General features: G+C 45.5%; 1 protein-coding gene across 3 annotated transcripts; it reads left to right on the forward strand.

Moving 5' to 3' along the window:
* The first annotated feature begins 3,818 nt into the window (after positions 1-3,818).
* On the forward strand, positions 3,819-19,874 carry Sall2 (spalt like transcription factor 2). Of its 3 annotated transcripts, none has more exons than XM_015493059.2 (2): positions 3,819-4,191; positions 15,327-19,874. In XM_015493059.2, the coding sequence occupies exons 1-2, from the start codon at positions 4,119-4,121 to the stop codon at positions 18,275-18,277; spliced, it is 3,024 nt and encodes a 1,007-aa protein (XP_015348545.1). In that variant the 5' UTR covers positions 3,819-4,118; the 3' UTR covers positions 18,278-19,874. The 3 variants fall into 3 exon arrangements, with proteins under 3 accessions (XP_015348545.1, XP_048654800.1, XP_015348537.1); XM_048798843.1 differs by lacking the exon at positions 3,819-4,191 and adding an exon at positions 14,697-14,954; XM_015493051.2 differs by lacking the exon at positions 3,819-4,191 and adding an exon at positions 14,706-14,981.
* Positions 19,875-20,398: the final 524 nt, after the last annotated feature.

The following is a 20,398-nucleotide window of genomic DNA, read 5'->3' on the forward strand; positions in this document are numbered from 1 at the left end:
ATGTAGCATTTCTATTAGTAATAATAATCTTAGCTATGGTGTATTTTGTGCACCAGGCACTTTGAATACCGACCTCATTCTATCCTTAAAATAACTTTGTGGACTGGGGTTAAGGCTCAGTGGTAAGGCCCTTGCCTATCATGAGAGAGGCAAACAAACAAAACCAAAAAAAATTTGCAAAAGAAGCACTATATAATCCACATATTACACATGCAGAATACCCCAATTTATAAATGAGAAAACTGAGACTTAGGCAAAGTAGCTTTCTTATTCAAGTTGGCAGTTGGTAAGTGGCAAGGTTGAAATTTGCCTGAACAATGCTTAATTGGACAGTGTGTATTTTTTCATACAATGTGACACTTTATTGCCATCTCGCCAATTTCTGCCTTTTTGTTTATGGGTCTCCCTTTCTAGTCTNCTTTTTTTTTTTTTTTTTGGTGGTATTGGTGATTGAATCAAGGGCCTTGTGCATGCAAGGTAAGCACCCTACCAACTAAGCTATAATCACTGCCCTCCCTGAAATCTCATTCCAGTTACCTTCTGAGAGTCAAACATAATTATCCACTTGGCTGGGCTTGGTGACACAGGCCTGTAATTTCAGCTACTCTTGAGTCTGAGGCAGGAAGATCACAAGTTCAAAGCCAGCCTCAGCAACTTGGCAAGACCCTGTCTCTAAATAAAATATTAAAAAGGGCTGAGGGGGAATGGGGTTGTGGCTCAGTGGTAGAGCGCTTGCCTAGCACGTGCGAGGCCCTGGGTTCTATCCTCAGCACCACATAAAAATAAATAAATAAAATAAAGGCATTGTGTCCAACTACAATTAAAAAATTGTTTAAAAAGGGGGAGGTGGGGCACTGAGGATGTGACTGGGGTTCAATCTCCAGTAACAAAACAAAAAAAAAAGTATCCACTTGCTTGCAATAACATATCTTTGCTTCTAAAGGATTGATTTTGACATCAAAATACCTATCATCCATCTTAACTAACCCAGAAACAAATGTACACACAAATGAAGGAAACTGATTATGCTCAGGTGATCTGGTTTAAAGGTTGGCTCCATGATTTAAATGCTTCAACAGGACAGTAAACTCTTCCTGAAGAGAAAGAAATGATTAGACTGATGGCCAATAAGAAAACTAAACCAGTAAATACTGATAGAAAAAAATACTGATAAATACAGACCATAAGATGGGCTGAGGCTGTGGCTCAGTGGTAGAGCACTTGCCTAGTATGTGTGAGGCACTGGTTTCAATCCTCAGCACCACATATAAATAAACGAATAAAATAAAGGTCCATACATATAAAAATATTAAAAAAAAAAGAAAATATAATAAGAAGGAATCACATAGCCAATCACATTATCTTTACCACCAGGTCCCTTTCCCATCTAGAGTGTTCCCCTCAGAGCCTCTCAGGCTGCCACATGAGAAGGAATAAGGGCTAGGGGGAGTGCCAGGATAAGGCCCTTTTTCCTATTCTTTATTATCTCCAATGCCCTTGAGTGCCTCGTCAGATTTTTTTTTGGAATTAAGCCTTTGGTTTACAAGGTCAAAAGACCATGGAACATTTTCCAAAAATCATAACAAACTGAACAAAGATTTTTGTTATCCTAATTTATTATTCTAATGTTTTCTTCTGCAATTGAGTCTCCCCCTCTTTCATTTCTCTCTCCTTTTTTTCATTCTCTTGCTCTTTTTCTTCCTCCCTTCTTCTCTCCTTCTCCCTCCCTCTCTCTCCTTCCCCTCCCCTCTCCACTTCACCACACACAGAAAACCCCTTTTCAAAGGGGCTTTTTTCCAACTCAGTGAAGTAAAGTCTTTGCCCCTTTGTGGGGAAGGCTCATTAACATTCCCACAGCAGCATCTCTTCAAGGATTCTACTTTTGTAACTCTGTGGGGAGGTCAAGAGGCCACAGAGGAGAGGTAAAAGGGAAAAAAATGGTAAATGGGGGAGGGCGGAAGAAAGGAGAGGAGGGGAAAGAGTCCTTCCTTTCACAATAAGGCCAGTAAGAAGGAGGAAGGGAAAAATAGGAAAAGACGAAGACAGCCAAGATTCAAGAAAGAGACAAATACAGAAACCCCAATCTGTCCCCTTGGAGAATTCATAGACTCCTGAGAAAAGCAGAAAACTGTGTCATCTCTCTTTTCCTCACAAAGGAAGCAAATGATGGAAACAGTGGGGTGAGAGGGTGACAGGATTTAGCCTATTATCATTGAAGAATTAGAGATTTTTCTTGGCCTCAGTGTCTCCTTCACTGGTCTAATAACAATGGCACCCGTGTGCCACAAGAAAGTAAGCGTAATGAATTAGACAACATGAGGAAAAAGAGTTCCAAGGGTGGAGGATGAGGGAGTCACATAGGATCCTAACCCTAAAAGTCTGGGAAAATAATGAAAATTCTATGAACTCCAAAGCTAAGACCAGAGTGCTTCCCAAACCTCTTCAGAAGTGGGTACCTGCCTCAGCTGTTAGCAGCAGCCCTCCAATCATCTTATGTCTTCCTCTCCTTTTCTTAGCATTTGCCAAACTAGCCTTCTGTAAAGGAAGAAATGCAGGAAACTTGAATCTGTGACCTAGGCTGTGAGCAGCTTTGCTTTGCTTTTCTCTGAAGATACAGCCATCAGAGATTTACATCACTAAACTTAAAAAGGGGTATGGTTTTCAGATGGTCTCTCACCTTAGTCAGAAGAGCAAAAATACATAAGGGCAAAAGAAGAAGACTCAGGTATTACAGCTGGAGGAGAGGGCATATTTGGCATAGTCTATGTTCAATATTATTCCCAATATTACTCAGATTTAGATAAAAACAGTATAATCAGAACAACAAAATGGCCTTAAGGGTATAGGCTGAATTGAAGATATCTGGCTGTTTGCCAAATGTATTGTAGCAATGAAGGATATCTTAAAGATCCAATTTCATATCAAAAAGAAAGTTCTTTACACAGAATCACTGACAAATTATTTGCAGCCTCTGTGTGAATATATTATAGAGAGCTCACAAACCCACTGGAGAGTCCATCACACTGTTAGAAAATTACTTTATGTTGAGCTAAAATTGCCTTTTACTGTGGGGCACCAAGAAACTTATCTGCTATATTCTTAGTGGCATTACTTTGACTATGAGAACTGGATTGGATTGGCACACAGAATGACAATGTTCCTTTGCTATTTGAAGTGAAATTCCTTAAGATCAAGCACTTTCGCCCCTCCATACTAGCAGTCTGGTGTCATAATGTATCTTTACAATATGTCATATTGTTTCTTTAGAAGCACCTGGCTTCCTGGTCTATCTCTGTTATATCACAGCTGTACAACCCTGGATAGGTTACTTGACATCACTGAGCCTTTTGATTTACCTATCAAGGGGATTCCCACAAATAGGAATAGCCAAATCTGCTGTGATAATCTTGCAGACTTGTACTCTTCAAACTATGTGACATAAATGAAAATATCATGTAAATTATCTTCATACACTGTTATTATTAGAATACCCATCACTCTTCACTCAGTCTTTCTGCCAACCTTTCCTATCCCCATTTTCTCCTGGAAGCAGTTGACTTCTTAGCCTTTTAATCAGGATATATCAGACAGTTTTTTAGTTCAGTTTATACCCCCAGAAGCAGCCACATTATCCAACAGAGGGGCACAGAATTAGGAAAGAATCAAAAAGCATTGAGAAGATCTTGGGGAAGAGTTAGAAAAACAAGTGAGGGGCAGTCTCTAAAAACATACAGCTCAGGGAGAGGCCAGAGCCCTCGCAGGGAGGAGAGGGTTAAATCCTTTCCTCTGCAGTACAAAAGAAAAGAGTGTGCGGAAAGATTAGGATTTTTGCTTTTACAATGGGAGCTGCAGAAGCGTAGGGAAGAAGCAGAGGGAAAAAAGGGGGCGTCTCCCCTTTAAAGACTTGCAGAGATTGAGAGAGAAAGAGAGAGAGTCGGAACCGGGAATCAGAGTCTGTCTGTCTCTGGGAAGGGGGAACATCTCTGCTTCACAGTGGTTTGCACTGGGGGAGAGGCGTCCGTAGGCTTCAGACCCACCCGGGGAGGAGATCGGACCAGGTCTCCCCGGTGGAGACTAAGTGCATTGCCCCTCCCTCTCCCACCTCTCTCTACCCGGGAATGTCTCGGCGAAAGCAGCGGAAACCCCAACAGTTAATCTCGGACTGCGAAGGTCCCAGCGCGTCTGAGAACGGTGGGTGCTGGGGAGCGGTGGGGGGCCCCGAGTCCCACCCTGCGTGGGTCAGGCCAGGGCAAAGGGAGGGCACTTGGGCCATGGGAGAAACTGGGGCGGGGATGACTGGGTCGTTGGGGGTGTGGAAGAGTTGAGATGCAGAGAGTGAGGAGCTGACCTGCGCTGGGGAAAAGCCCCCCTTGGCTTTCCTCGGGATTCATTCTGTTTGTGTTTTCCTTGTTTTTCTCTGGATGAAATGGAGTTTTCAAACTGGCTCTGTCTCCCCACCCAGAGTTTTCTCCCCAGGTCCCCCTTTGCTCACTGGTCTTTGTGCCGTTGCTAAGTAACGTCCTCAGACCTGAAGACCCGTCTCTTAGGGGTGGGATTCCCCCCCCCCGCCCCCGTCTTTTTTTTTTTTTTTTCTGGAGAGTTGGGTTGCAAGAGAATGAATTGGATAAACGTGAAGGTTCCCCTGAGAGACAAGAGAAAAAAGTTTCTCATTGTTGGGCTGAGCCTGAGAGCAGATCAGAGCTCCCAGAGGGAGAAAGCTAATGTCGGTCAGAATGCAGCCTGGTTTGGGGCGTTTATCCGTGTCATCTGGAGGGGAGGTTGGCCAACAGGTTTGCATGCGATTTGTGTTACAAGGGTGGTCAAATTTAAAAACAAACCAAAAAACATCCAAGATAACACACCTGCTAATATATGCAATCATTTTACAAGGATATCCCTGTATGTTTTTTGAGCAACAGAATTCCTGAGGGGCAAAATTATATGTATTCTTATAACATTTCAGGAAGTGAGAAGCAGATAATAGAGTGAGGAAGGTTTTAAGAACTAACATTTTTTAAAGCCTAAGAGACAGTGAAGGCATCATCAGGACAAAAATTTAGATTTCCAGATGCTCGGGGCAGATGTGCTCACTCCAGTAAATCGGGATTTTCCAAACTTGTTTGATTGTGAATAGATCTGATCAAGGGTCATTGTTGCAAGAGTGCAGGTAATTCTTAGGATCAAGCAATTTTTGAACATACTTGTCAGGCTACATGTGTGTGTGCACACTGAAAGTCTAAAAGTCCTGGCTCAGAGATCAACTATTTACTTAGCAAATAGTTGATATACTCAATAATGTAGTATAGGAGTAGACACAAGGTCGCTGAAACCAGGTTTCAGGATTGTTTTTTTGCTGAATCCTGACTCCATCACTTTTTTTTTTTTAATATTTATTTATTTATTTATTTTAGTTTTCGGCAACATCTTTGTTTGTATGTGGTGCTGAGGATCGAACCCGGGCCGCACGCATGCCAGGCGAGCGCGCTACCGCTTGAGCCACATCCCCAGCCCCTGACTCCATCACTTGGTTAGCTGTGCAACCTTACTTGGTTTGCTTTACCTCTCTGTGCCTCAGTTTCTTCATCTATAAAGATGAGTATCCTAGCCACCTCATTAGATTGTAAGAATTAAAATGAGTTAGTATGTGTAAAGTTTTTTTTTGTTGTTGTTGTTGTTGTTTTGGGAAATACCCAGGATAAATAAGTGCTTAGCAAAGCACCTAACATAATTAAGCATTTAATGCATGTGAGTATTGTTATTATCATTTTATGAGTGCAGTGATACTTCTGGCAAGTGTTGAAACATGACCAGGAACTTCTTGGCAAACTTCAGTATTTCTTTCTGAGACATGTGCCATGAAAGATCTAGGATAGTGTATTTGTAGTGATTAAAACTAATCATGGATTAAACTTGCCTTTCCACCCCTAGTGAAAAATGACTTCAGGTCAAATCAGTGCTTGAAACAACCTTGACAGAAGCGTTAAAGTTTGGGGTAAGACACATCCTCCCAAGTCATTGCTTTGCTGGATCCCACTGTGCCCATATTTAGAGGTTCTATGGTGGTGGCATCCTTCCCTCCTGAGACACATTAGCCCTCCTTAATGCTGCTATAGGCCGGATGTTTCCTCCTAGTGCTCTACAGGAGACTTCCCCTGGAGCCTCAGAGCTGCCTCACAGCCCTGCTCCCCTGCTGCTTCAATTGTAGAACTAAGCTGAACACACACCCCCAACCCCTATGAGGCATCCTCCTCCCATCCCTTCCTCCCATCTGCTCACCCATTCCCCATACCACAGCTGAGGAAGAGTCTTCTGTGAGGGAGTTAAAAGGTATCTTTAGCAACTGCCTTCAATGGATTCTCAAGCCCCTTGAAATGTAGCCCCCACTTGGGGCTATAGACACCTGGGGCATGAGAATGCTGCTACAGTGCCATTCTCATAGGAAGACTAGAGGCTTGAACCCAATGGAAGCAACAAATTTCATTTGAAATTTTGCCTTTGAGCTCAGCCTTGAGAACTTCTAAGGGTTTTCTCATCAGAGTTCCCCCTGAGAGCAAAAGATCTTACCTAGGCTACTTTCATGACCAGAAGTTTCATTGGGTCTCATTAGCAATTTGGGGTGGCTCACTAAATTCCTTGCTCACATAAGCTTATAATGTATAAATTCCCCTTTCCCTCCTTATTGTAGACAGGATCTACAAAGAATCCTTGATAATTATTTGCTTTTCTGCCCCAAAGCATGGCCCAAAATTAGAAAGGAAGGGAGCTGGAAGCAAAGCTCAATGGTATAGCACTTGCCTGGCATGCAGGCAGCCCAGGGTTTGATTCCCTGCACCATCAAAGAATATAATGGTGGTGGTGGGGGGTGCATCTTGAGTACTTAATTCAGGACTTAGTCCAGAACACACTATATATCCTTTGGCATATGTGTTAAATTATGGTCATCATTGTGAGCATCACCAAACATTTATTTAGTAGCCTAGAAAGTGCCACAAATGTTCTCTGGAGTCTTTTTCCCCCCTTTCTTTTTCTTTTTTTTTTGGGGGGGGGTGGGGGTGAGGTGGTGTGGTACTGGGGATTTAACTCAGGGACACACTGCTGAACTGTATCCCCAGCCTTTTCAAATTTTAATGTGAAACAGGGTCTCACTAAGTTGCTGAGAGTCTCACTAAATTACTGAGGCTGGATTTAACCTTCCCCCCAACCTGCCATGCCATACTGGGGATTGAATTGAACCCAAGTACATACTAAGCCAGTGCTCTATGTCCTTGAATTTTGCATTCTTCTGCCCCAGCCTAAATTTTAGATATGTGCCACCCTGCGGGCTTGTTGCCCTCTTTTAAGCAAAGTTTACCACATAAGAAGCAAATGCTGAGCTTTTGTTAAGTATTTTTAAAACTTATGTTTGCAGTGACCTAGGAGAACACCAAGAAACAGTCAGAAAAACCTGTTTTCCAACCCTGTGTTTGCTCAGCTTCCTGACCAGAGCACCAAAACCTAATAGTTATTGCACAAAAGTGATGAGCAGGAAATAGTCAGTTTACTAAAAACTCTAGGGGGGGGGGGACTTTCCCCTGCAGAGTCTAGAAATCTGAATTAGAGAACATAAAAGATGTAACTGGGGAAACTGCAAACTAGTACATCTGGGAAATAAAGAAAGCTATCAGAAACCCAGATATTTAGTGAGAAGGAGAAACCAGGACAACAGCCAAAGAGATCTAGAGGGAGAGAAAGAAATACTTGAGATGGAAGTTGGCAGACAGCAAGAACAGCAAAAGGCAAAGAAGGCAAAAATAGAGTTTTAAGGTCTCTGTTCTCTTTATTTTTACATCTAGAAGTAGAGTTTCATCTTTTAGGCATTGAGCCCCTTGGGATGTTCAGCTGCAGGTCCCCTCTCACCCTTCCTCAGAGTAGGGATCAGAAAGAACACATTTTTCAGTAGACAGGAAGCAGCTCAGTCCAGGGCAGTCATGCTCGCATGCACATCTGAAATCCCAGTGGCTCCAGAGGCTGAGGTAGGAGGATCATGAGTTCAAAGCCAGCCTCAGCAATGGCAAGACACTAAACAACTCAGTGAGACCCTGTCTCTAAATAAAATACAAAATAGGGCTGGGGATGTGGCTCACTGGTTGAGTGTCCTTGAGTTCAATCCCTGGTAAACTCCCCCCCCCACCCCNTTTTTTTTTTTTTTTTTTTTTTTTTTTTTTTTTTGTAGCAGGGCTGGAGATTGAACCCAGGGCTTTGTGCATGTAAGGCAAACACTCTACCAACTGTGCTATACCCTAAGCCCCCTCTTTGTTTCTTTTTTGGTACCAGGGATTGAACTCAAGGGCACTTAACAACTGAGCCACATCCCCAGTCTTGTTCTTTTTCTTATTTTGAGATAGGGTCTTGCTTAGCTGCTTAGGCTTCACTAAATTGCTGAGGCTAACTTTCAACTTGCGATCCTTCTGCCTCAGCCTCCCAAGCCACTGGGATCATAGGCGTGTAACACTATGCTCAGCCATTTTAAGCATATAATTCAGATATATTAAGTATATTCCCCATGTTAAGTAACCATTACTATCTATTTTTCAGAATTTTTCATCATCAAACAGAAACTCTGTACCTAGTAAACAACAGATCACTGTTCTCCCCTCCTGCAGTCCCTAGTAGCCTCTATTCTATTTTCTTTCTTTCTTTTTTTGGTACTCGGGAATTGAACTCAGGGGCACTCTACCACTGAGCCACATCCCCAGCCCTATGTTGTATTTTATTTAGAGACAGGGTCTCACTGAGTTGCTTAGTACCTTGCCATTGCTGAGGCTAGATTTGAACTCAGGATCCTCCTGCCTCAGCTTCCTGAGCCACTGGGATTACAGGCAGGCACTACTGTACCCAGCTTCTATTTTCCTGTTTCTATGAATTTACTAATTCTAGGTACCTTATATAAATGGAATCACATACTATTTGATTGAGCCCGTTGGCTCAATCAAAGTGAATAAACCAACCACACATTGGTTTATTTCATTTAGCGTAATGTTTTCAAAGTTTATTCACCTTGCAGTATGTATCATAACATTTATGATTAATATTTGTGGAGCCTTCAGGTACTATGCTAGGCCATTTTTACATTTCTTCTAGTTTATTCCTTATGGCTGTTATCCCCTATATCTAAATTTAAAGAAGAGAAATCCAAGTTTTAGAGAGATTAAGATATTTTCCCAAGATCACAAAGATGAAAAACGTTTAAAGCTAGAACTTCACCTGAGGTCTAAATCATTGTGCTAAATGAAAGGTTCAGCTCTCTAACATCCCTTCCAACTCCCAAAATGGTATGTTTAGTCCTTTGATTTCAGAAAAATGTCCAATGAACCCCCCCCCCTTTTTTTTTTCCTTTGATACCATGGATTAAACTTAGGGGCTCTTAGCCACTGAGCCACATCCCTATGCCTATTTTTGAATTTTATTTAGAGAGAGGGTCTCATTGAGTTGCTTAGCACCTTGCCATTGCTGGGGCTGGCTTTGATCCTCCAGTCTTAGCTTCCCAGAGCCGCTGAGATTATAGGCTTGCGCTACTGCTCCTGGCCAGTGAGACCCTTTAAAAATTTAACCTACTATATTCCAAATCTGGAAATAAGTATATTTTCCTCACTTAACACCAAGTGCACAAATCATTGTGTCTCTTTGTCTACTGTGTTGCACAGGCATAGGTGCATTAGTAGATTTGGGTGCCCTAATTTGGTTTGGCAAAGGACCGTGTGGGGGGGCGCATTTAGGGGAAAGAAGTGAGGAAGAGAAGAGGGGACATTCTGAGATGTAATCTTGCAACAGTTACAAAAATTAATGTATATACCAGATGCAGTGATGCACACCTGTAATCCCAGCCGCTGGAGAGGCTGAGACTGGAGGATTGTGAGTTCAAAGCCAGCCTCAGCAACTTGAGGTGCTAAGCAACTCGGTGAGACCCTGTGCCTAAATAAAATACAAAATAGGGCTGGGTATGTGGCTCAGTGTTTGAGTGCCCCTGAATTCAATCCCTGATGCCAAAATAATAATAATAATAATAAATTATGGGAGCTACCAATTAGTGTTGGTCCAATGTTAAAAACAAGTAAGTTTAGGCAGGTGCTTACATAATATGCTTTGCTTCCTTTGTAGCTGAATGATGCTCTAACTCTGTAAACTTTTCATCTTACAACTAAAGATATGGCTTAGCTGGGCACAGTGGAGCTCACCTGTAACCACAGTGGCTTGGAAAGCTGAGGCAGGGGGATGGCAAGTTCAAAGTCCTAAGGAACATAGTGAGACCCTGTCTCAAAATTAAAAATAAAAAGGGCTGGAGATGGAGATGTGGCTAAGTGGTTAGGCGCCCCCTGGTACCAAAAAATTAAATAAACAGACAAACAAAAGGCCTGGGGATGTAGCTCAGTGGAATATCATTCCTAGGTTAAATCCCTAGTACAAAAAAAAAAAAAGAAAGATGACTCAACTAATTTTTTTTTTTTTTAGTTGTAGTTAGACACAATAATACCTTTGTTTTATTTATTTATTTTTTATGTGGTGCTGAGGATTGAACTCAGGGCCTCACGTGCTTGCCGAGTTCTCTACCTCTGAACCACAATCCCATCCCTTAACTAAAATTTTAAAAGAAATAAATATTGAAGATGAACATGCCCTGGGAAAAGCAATACAGTTGCTTAGATTCATAGTTAGATGTAAATTATATCAAATTCTATTTTTTTAAATAGAATTTTGTTTCATCAAATTCAGATTTTTTTTTTTCACCAGGAAAGGACACAAAAAAGCTTAAGTATGATTGTGGACAGAGTAGAAAGGGAGCCCGAGGGGAAAATTTGCCACTGAGCAGCTCCTTTTTTGCCTCTATTCCAATTTTGATTAGGTTTAGTTTGTGAGGAATAAGGTGGAAGGTTTGAAGGGAAGGATAGTCCTCTAATACTGTAGTTCTCATCCTTGGCTATATGTACATTATTTTGCTTCTTTGCTTCTGTCTTTGTTTTTGTTTTTGTTTCTTTGGTGCTGGGGATTGAACCCAGGCCTTCCCTCATGCTAAGCAAGTATTATACCACTGAGCTACACTTCCAGCCCCTTACTTGTACACTGGAATCATTGAGGAGCTTTTCAAAAATACTAATCCCTGGATCTAACCCTTAGGGATTCTTACTTAATTTAGTTTAGGGCATGGCCTGAACATCAGAATTCTTAAAAGCTCAGGGTAATTTTGAATTATAATTGAATTATGTTTGAATTATAATTGCTACAATGTCCAATAGTTTGAGAACCACTGTTCAAATATGCTTGCTACACTTCCACACACAACCCACCTATTTTTCTCTTTGTTCCCCCTAACCATTCTCTCCCAAGCTTAAAGCCTCAGTGTGATGGGGCACCAAGTTTAGAGGGGGAAGCCACCTGGTTTCCTTTCCCTTTGTCATTTCTGCTCTTTGTAAATTTAAACAAGCATGTCCAGGTCTTAATTCTATATCTACCCTAGACTCTGCATGTGACCTCACTTTATCTGCTATCTAGGGACACCATAACCAGCTTAGTTTGTTCCTGTGTTTGTGACTTTATTCATGTCTGCATAAGAATCCTGTCCCCATTTTCAGGATCTACAGTGAGTGTAAAGTGCTGAGAAGTGGAGGGTTCCTCTTACAGGTGGCTGTTGATCTGTCACCTTTCACCAGGGGCTAAATTTACCTTAAAGAAGAGTGCAGATCAAATTTCGCATCAGAAAGCACGTTTCATTAAAGAGTAAAAAAGGGGACAGTGTTTCCCAGGAGAAGATGAAAAGAAAAGAATTTCTTTTCTTGTCAGAAGATTTGACAAAACAGTAACTGGATATCAAATGTTCCATGCTAATTAACAAATGCTCAGTAGAAAGTCTCCATCTGATTCCCTCTCCCTTACTCAGGCCAGAGAGCAAATGGCAGGTAGGAGCCACACAGGGCCCTTTCTCTAGCCACACAATGTGATGTGCTTGAGAAAACACTGGATAGGAGTCAGAATTGTGAATGCCTGCTTCAGTGAGTTACTGTGTGAACTTGGAAAAGTCACTTAACCTCTCAGAGCTTCAATTTCCTTATCTGTAAAAATAAACCACATTGTATTAAGCTGTGACTTTCTGTAATTAAAACAGACCCTTTCTTCCTCATTTGGAAGGGCCAGGTCTGCAAGTAGAGAACCCACCTGTTTCAGAGCTGTGATTCAAAATGCTAAGATCCTTAAGATTACCTGAAGTTTCAAAATATAATTGATTGTAAGATGGTTTCAGTTTGTAAAGACAGGCAAAATTTATGTTGAAAATACAGTGGATGTTATTAATATTTTAATTGGGTTGTATCAGCTCTCCTCCCAATGACTCCTTATCCCTGACATATGCCAATATTAACCAATATCTTAACTCAGAAATTAATAAGGTTGGGGATGGTGGTGTAGCTCAGTGGTAGAATGCTTGCCAAGCATTCATGAGGTCCTGGATTCAATCCCTAGCACAGAGAAAAAAATTAATAAACAATACAAAAAACATCTCATTTTAGTATATGTGTGTTTTAGGTTAATTTGATTATTTTGCATTGACAATGTTAGCTCTCTAATCCATAATATTTAGGACTCTCCAAACTTAATAATGCCCATATAAGGGCTGGGGGTGTGGCTGAGCCATTCCTAAAGTTCTTCCTAGCATGCTCAAGGTACTGAGTTTAATACCCAGACCACCAAAAAAAAAAAAAAAGGAGGGGGGGATATTGGGATATAGTTCAGTGGTTGAGTGCTTGATGCAAGGCCTGGGTTCATTTTCTAGCACCAGAAAAAAAAAAAAAAAAGAGGAAAAGAAAGACAGACAGGCTGGTTATACTACTACCACTTTACAAAAAGGGAAATGGTAAATAGATGAAGGAAAAGAAGTCAAGTAGAGAAAGGAGAATGAGGGGCAGGTCAGGAGAGAATAGGGAGGATCATGAACTGAAATGGATTTCCTTGGATGTGTGAGTTTTTTGGGATGAACTACTATTTATACGACTCTAATAAAAACAAAAACAAATAACAACAACAAAAAAAGGGAAATAGTGGCATAGCATGGCCTCAGTTTACCACCCAGGCAAGGTGAGTTTACTGATGCCCAAGCAAACCACAAAACCAAGGACCTGTGATTACTTTGTGTGTGTGTTACTGGGGAGTGATCCCATGGGTGTTCTACCACTGAGCTGCATTTATTTTTTGAGAGACTGGATCTTGCTAAATTGCTGAGACTGGCCTGAGCGCCCCTCCCCATCTGGGATTACTAGAAGTAGCAGAAATTATGTCAATACTTCTCAAATGTAAAATAGTAGGCTGGTGTGGTGGCATGCGCCTCTGCTCCTGCTCTGGAGGCTGAGACAGGAAGATCTTGAGTTCAGTCAGCCTCAGCAATTTATTGAGGTCCTATGCAAATCAGCAAGAACCTGTCTCTAAATAAAATCCCAAAAAGGGCTGGGGATGTGGCTCCGTGATTAAGCGCCCCTGAGTTCCATCCCTGGTACCCAAAACAAATAACAACAACAACAACAAAAATCAAATGTTAAATAGTGTTTTAGGAATTAGAAAACCTTTAGGACTCATTTCAAGGCAGAAAGGGAATGCAGACTACCTGGCCCAAGACTCATCTTATTTAGCCCTACCTAACCTCTTGCTGAATGTGAGGCACCTCCATGGGCCAGAGCAGGTGTCAGTCAGGTTCAGGCATTCAAACCAAGTTGTTGGGGGGAAACGGATTTAGGAGAGGCTGCCTGGTAGCTCCTACTGCATTTTCTCCATTGTTTCAGGAGAAGTTCCCCTCCCCCCCCCCCCAGCTGGGTGGGTCTCGGTAGGCCTCTGCAGGCAATCTCCTCAAACCCACTGTCGGTTATAGGGACAGTGTGCAAGTGTTGAAAGAGAACATAGGGGACAGAGAGTAGAGATGAAGGTACTAAATAGAAGACCGGCTTCTTAAATAAGCATGAACTTTATAAATTAGGTGTTGGCCCGGTGGTCTGTACAGTAGTTTGCATTCAGCTATTATCCTGGGGGAGGAGGGGAAGAGAGTGAAGGGGCTTCGTATTCCACAGACAGAAGACCTGAAATGACTTCCTTGGAAATTCTACCTTGCAACCTCTCACCAAGTGAAACTTCTTTTGTGGAGAGGGATTGGGGGGGGGGGCGAGGTAGTGTGAGAATGGAAGTGAGGGGCAAAACTTGGGAGTACGAGGGGGGGGGTTGCTGATGAGGAGGACATTTGGGGCTCCTCCTCCCCCTCTGGCCCTGAGACCCCTAAGAAGATGAGACTACCCTTTCTCTGGAAGCCACGTTTTCCAGGCTCTGCGGATCCTTTATCCAAAGAAAAATAAGAGAAGCCTATCGCCTTGCTCTATTGAGCAGGGCTACGTTTCCCACTGTGCCCCTTGAGCTTAGGCGGAGGTGGGGGGGCAGGCCTGGGCAAAGACATCTGGGAACGAGGGGGAGCTGGCAGAGGATAAGGAAAGGTGGACCCCCACCGTACCTCACAGCACCTGACAATAAGCCTCGGGAAACCCTCTGAAGCTCAGGGCTCCTGCCCCCACAACCCCCTAAGTACTGTGGCTCGCGTCTCCGGCTCTCGCTTCCCTCCCCAGCAGCTCCTCCCCACAAACTCTTCTCCCCCATCTCCCCTCTCCCCTCTCCCAGCTTTCTCGCTCCAGCTCCTCCCCTCCTCCGCGCCTCCTCGCTCCCCTCCCCCTCCGCCGCTGCTCCCAGCCCCCGCCGCCGCCGATCTCCATCTCCGCAGTCTGGGCCGCTGGGTGCAGAGCCTGCCGCAGCCCCGGCGGCCACGGTCGCTTCCTCAATCGTGATACCCATTGTCTCCCACCCCGTCCGGCCCTCCGCTTCCCCGACAACCATGGCGCACGAAGCCGGGAGGAGCTCTCGTCTTGGGGGGCCCTGCGGGGAACCTGCGGAGCTCGGAGGTGCGGTAGGGCCAGGCTCCGGCAGAGGTGAGGAGGGAGGGGACGCGCGGGGGTAAGGACTTCAGGTGGGCGGGATACAGGCATAATTCTCTCCATAGGTTGCAAACCTCACACCCATTCCCACTCCCCAGGGCCAAGAAAGGGATGTTGGGGGGGGGGTGAGGTGACGGAGGAGGGAGTGGAGTGTGCGTGACCACCCCCCCCCCTTACTCGGGTGAATCTCTTCACGAGGTTCAAGACTGAGCTCTAGCCTTATGCGTGGCTTAAATGGTGAGCTCATCTCCCCACCCCCAACTTGCGGCTCTGTTGTTAATTAGAGCCTCTGTTTAGCCAACCCAACGCACCACCCACGCTCTCTTGTCCTCTTCCCAGGTGATGCTAGCGAGGAGGACCACCCCCAAGTCTGTGCCAAATGCTGCGCACAATTCACGGATCCAACTGAATTCCTCGCCCATCAGAACGCATGTTCTACTGAACCTCCTGTAATGGTGATAATTGGGGGCCAAGAGAACCCCAACAACTCTAATGCCTCCTCTGAACCCCGGCCTGAAGGTCACAGCAGTCCCCAAGTCATGGACACAGAGAACAGCAATCCTCCAGAATCCGGGTCCTCTGGGCCGACTGATCCCACCTGGGGCCCAGAGCGGAGAGGAGAGGAGACTTCAGGGCATTTCCTGGTCGCTGCCACAGGTACAGCGGCTGGGGGAGGTGGGGGCCTAATCTTGGCCAGTCCCAAGCTGGGAGCAACCCCATTACCTCCAGAATCCACTCCTGCACCCCCCCCTCCACCACCTCCCCCTCCACCCCCAGGTGTAGGCAGCGGCCACTTGAACATTCCTCTGATCTTGGAAGAGCTGCGTGTGCTGCAGCAGCGGCAAATCCATCAGATGCAGATGACTGAGCAAATCTGCCGGCAGGTGCTGCTGCTTGGCTCCTTAAGCCAGTCCGTAGGTGCCCCTGCCAGTCCCTCAGAGCTACCTGGGACAGGAACTGCCTCCTCCACCAAACCCCTACTACCCCTCTTCAGCCCCATTAAGCCTGTTCAAACTGGCAAGACACTGGCACCTTCATCCTCTTCCTCCTCCTCCTCTTCAGGGGCAGAAACTCCCAAGCAGGCTTTCTTTCACCTTTACCACCCACTGGGGGCACAGCATCCCTTCTCTGCTGGAGGGGTTGGGCGAAACCACAAGCCTGCCCCTGCCCCCTCCCCTGCCCTTCCAGGCAGCGCAGATCAGCTGATTGCCTCACCTCATCTGGCATTCCCAGGCACCACAGGACTACTGGCAGCACAATGTCTTGGGGCAGCCCGAGGCCTTGAGGCCACTGCCTCCCCAGGGCTCTTGAAGCCAAAGAACGGAAGTGGTGAGCTGGGCTATGGGGAAGTGATGGGTCCCTTGGAGAAACCAGGTGGAAGGCACAAATGCCGCTTCTGTGCCAAAGTATTTGGCAGTGACAGTGCCCTGCAGATCCACCTCCGCTCCCACACCGGTGAGAGGCCCTATAAGTGCAATGTCTGTGGCAACCGCTTTACCACCCGTGGGAACCTCAAAGTGCATTTCCATAGGCATCGCGAGAAGTACCCACATGTGCAGATGAACCCACATCCAGTGCCAGAGCACCTCGACTACGTCATCACCAGCAGCGGCCTACCCTATGGTATGTCTGTACCACCAGAGAAGGCTGAGGAGGAGGCAGCCACGCCAAGTGGAGGTATGGAACGCAAGCCTCTGGTGGCCTCCACCACAGCACTCAGTGCCACAGAGAGCCTCACGCTGCTCTCCACTGGGGCAGGGACTGCCACAGCTCCCGGGCTCCCTGCTTTCAATAAGTTTGTGCTAATGAAAGCAGTGGAGCCCAAGAGTAAAGTTGATGAAAACACTCCCCCAGGGAGTGAGGGCTCAGCCATCAGTGGAGTGGCAGAAAGTGGCACTGCAACCCGCATGCAGCTAAGTAAGCTGGTAACTTCGCTACCAAGCTGGGCACTGCTTACCAACCACTTCAAATCCACTGGCAGCTTCCCCTTCCCCTATGTGCTAGAGCCCCTGGGGGCCTCACCCTCTGAGACATCCAAGCTGCAGCAGCTGGTAGAAAAGATTGACCGACAAGGAGCTGTAGCAGTAGCCTCTACTCCATCAGGGGCCCCCACCACCTCTGCCCCTGCACCTTCATCCTCAGCCTCTTCTGGACCTAACCAGTGTGTCATCTGCCTCCGGGTGCTGAGCTGTCCCCGAGCTCTACGCCTGCACTATGGTCAACATGGAGGTGAGCGGCCCTTTAAATGCAAAGTGTGTGGCAGAGCCTTCTCCACCAGGGGTAATCTGCGTGCACATTTCGTCGGCCATAAGGCCAGTCCAGCTGCCCGGGCCCAGAACTCCTGCCCCATCTGCCAGAAGAAGTTCACTAATGCTGTCACTCTGCAGCAGCATGTTCGGATGCATCTGGGGGGCCAGATCCCCAATGGTAGTACTACACTCCCAGAGGGTGGAGGAGCTGCCCAGGAGAATGGCTCTGAGCAATCTGCAGTCTCTGCGGTGGGAAGCTTCCCCCAGCAGCAGTCACAGCAGCCATCACTGGAAGAGGAATTATCTGAGGAAGAGGATGAGGATGAGGAAGAAGAGGAAGATGTGACTGATGAAGATTCCTTAGCAGGAAGAGGCTCAGAAAGTGGAGGTGAGAAAGCAATATCAGTGCGAGGTGACTCAGAAGAGGCATCTGGGGCAGAGGAGGAGGTGGGGTCAATGGCCGCAGCAGCCACAGCTGGGAAGGAGATAGACAGTAATGAGAAAGCAAATCAACAGTCTTCTCTACCTCCACCTCCGCCTCCACCTGATTGCCTGGATCAACCCCAGCCAATGGAGCAGGGCAGCAGTGACGTTTCAGGAGGCATGGAAGAGGTGGGTAAACCAGAGAGGAGCTCAAGCCCTGAAACACCACTCAATCCAGAAAGAGAAGGCACTGGCACCCCCTTGGTGGAGGAGCTGAGCTTGCAGGAAGCTGGGAGAAAGGAGCCAGGAGAGAGCAGTGGCAGAAAGACCTGTGAGGTGTGTGGCCAGACCTTTCCCATCCAGGCAGCTCTGGAGGAGCATCAGAAGACACACCCCAAGGAGGGGCCGCTCTTCACTTGCATTTTCTGCAGGCAGGGCTTCCTTGAGAGGGCTACCCTCAAGAAGCATATGCTGTTGGCTCACCACCAGGTACAACCCTTTGCTCCCCATGGCCCTCAGAATATTGCTGCTCTTTCCTTGGTCCCTGGCTGTTCACCTTCCATCACTTCTCCAGGGCTCTCCCCCTTCCCTCGAAAGGATGACCCCACAATCCCATGAGCCTGTTTTCTGTACCTGCTTCCCTTTGATCTAGGGAACAGAAACTGTGAGCTCCGTAGAAGGACCTCCAAGATTTATGAGCCCTTATTTCATCTTTTTGCTCTAAGTTCTTACATCGGTGTCTCTAGTGGCTTTTCTCTAGTCCCCGAGCTTGGAAATTATTGCGCTTACCAGGGGATGGTCCCCTAAAGAATTTTTCTTTCCTCTTCATTCTTTTACCTGAGGAAAATAGGTTATGTAAGGCTTCACATTCTCAAGGGGAGCTTCTCCTTTTCCCTCTCCCTTTTTCTCTGGCAGGTGCACCTAAGCACAATCTTTGGAATTGCAGCCCAGCCTGAAGGGGCTGGCAGCTGTCTCTGGAGTGCTACTCCTCACTAATGACCAGGATTCTCTCCAGGATTTCTTGTCCCAGGACCTTCTGCCTAGCTGGTGATGGTGGGGGTGGGTTCCATACTTTCTGCAACCAGTGCACAGCTTTCCAGTCACATGGCCTGCTCACAAAGCCCTGGAGTTCCACCTCCATCTCTGTTACCACTTTAGACCTAGTACCATTAGTGCTGTTTGGTCCAGGAACTGTAGTGGAGAAGGTGGCCCCAACGATGGAATCCAGAGAAGCCAAGGAGAAGACAGCCTCCTTTCCTATTTTAGCCTCCTGTATTTAAGGCAGTGTCTAAAAAGCCCATCAGAAGAAAGAAGCAACAAACTGCATGTTCCTTCTCTCTCCTCCTGCTTCAGAAGGTGCTGTCAATGAAGATGTTCCAGTAATTAGTGATTTTTTACCCCAGGAGGTAGGGAGAGATGAAGGGCATAAAACACTCTTCCTAGTAAAGCCTTTGAGAGTCACATTAAAGCAAAGGTGTTGTCAGGTCAGTATGCCACCACATCTCCAACTTCTTAGTCATCAAGGATTTTTGAAGTTGAGAAACAAGCAGATTTCTTGCCAAGAGATCTCTTATAGAGTATTTTGGGAAATATGAAGTTAGTTTGTATCTTAATGAGCATTATTGGTGAGGGTGGTTGTGAAGTAATGGAGAGTTGAGGAATGTTGCTCAAGTATAGGGCTTGCTGGGAACTTACCTGATTAAGAAAGGGATATGATATATATAAAGGAGGGAACCTTGCATTCTTGTGAATGTGAGCATTCTCATGAAAGTTCTTTTTGGGCTACTAGTGACATAGTTTGCAGCAGTGCACCAGGGGAATCATGGGGGATTTCCTAGCACTAGTGTGCTTCTAGTTTTAGATAACTCCCTCCTTTATTACCTGGCCCCTTGTAATTTCCTTATCTTCCCCTCTCAAAACCCATTTCCTCCCCAGTTTGCGTGATCATGGACCAGGGCTTATGTCTTTGCCACTGTCTGGTTCTTAGAGCCCCAGACTTTGGGAGACAAGCTCCAGGTGATTCCTTCCTGCCTTTCTGTCTTGTAATGAGATGTAGTGTTTACTCTTAACATAGGATTTTTGGGAACAGGAGTTCTGAGGAGAGAATGAGGGTTCTCCTCTGAGGTAGTGGGCTCCAATGCTTCCTAACATAGTGAAAGCAGACAGGGGAGATACTAGTGTCTTCCCCTCCATCATTAAAAGTGTTTTGATCAAACATTTGTGTGTTTCTCCTTATTTCATGACTAGCCAGCAGGGGTGTGATATGGGCATTCCTAGTATGGAGATTCCCTTCCCACCTACATCTCCTGCCAAAACTGAACATATGGTGTTGAAATATTTACTCAGCCTTGTCCTAAAACAACCTCCAGTGAATATAGTTTTCCTGTAGAGTTCATGTCTTCTAAAGGTAGAAATTTGCCCACTGTCTCTGGTTGTTGATTAGGTTTCCTAAGTTTAGCAGGCTTTTAAATTTTATTTTGTTTTGTTTGGAGGTTGGAAGCTGTTGGTCAGGCTTTCCCAAACTCCAGGCCAGCATGTCTAAATCAGTAAATCTGTAGAACCAAGATGACTCAAACTTTATGATCTTTGAGATCTGATGTAACCAGAAAGGGGTGAAAAAAGTAATCCAACTCTAATAACATACCAATTAAAAAAGAATTCTTGGGGATGGAGCTCAATGATAAGGTACTTGCCTAGCACATGTGAGGCACTGGGTTCGATCCTCAGCACCACATAAAT

This window comes from Marmota marmota, unplaced genomic scaffold, assembly GCF_001458135.2.
Source record: "Marmota marmota marmota unplaced genomic scaffold, marMar, whole genome shotgun sequence".
Taxonomy (NCBI): Eukaryota; Metazoa; Chordata; class Mammalia; order Rodentia; family Sciuridae; genus Marmota; species Marmota marmota.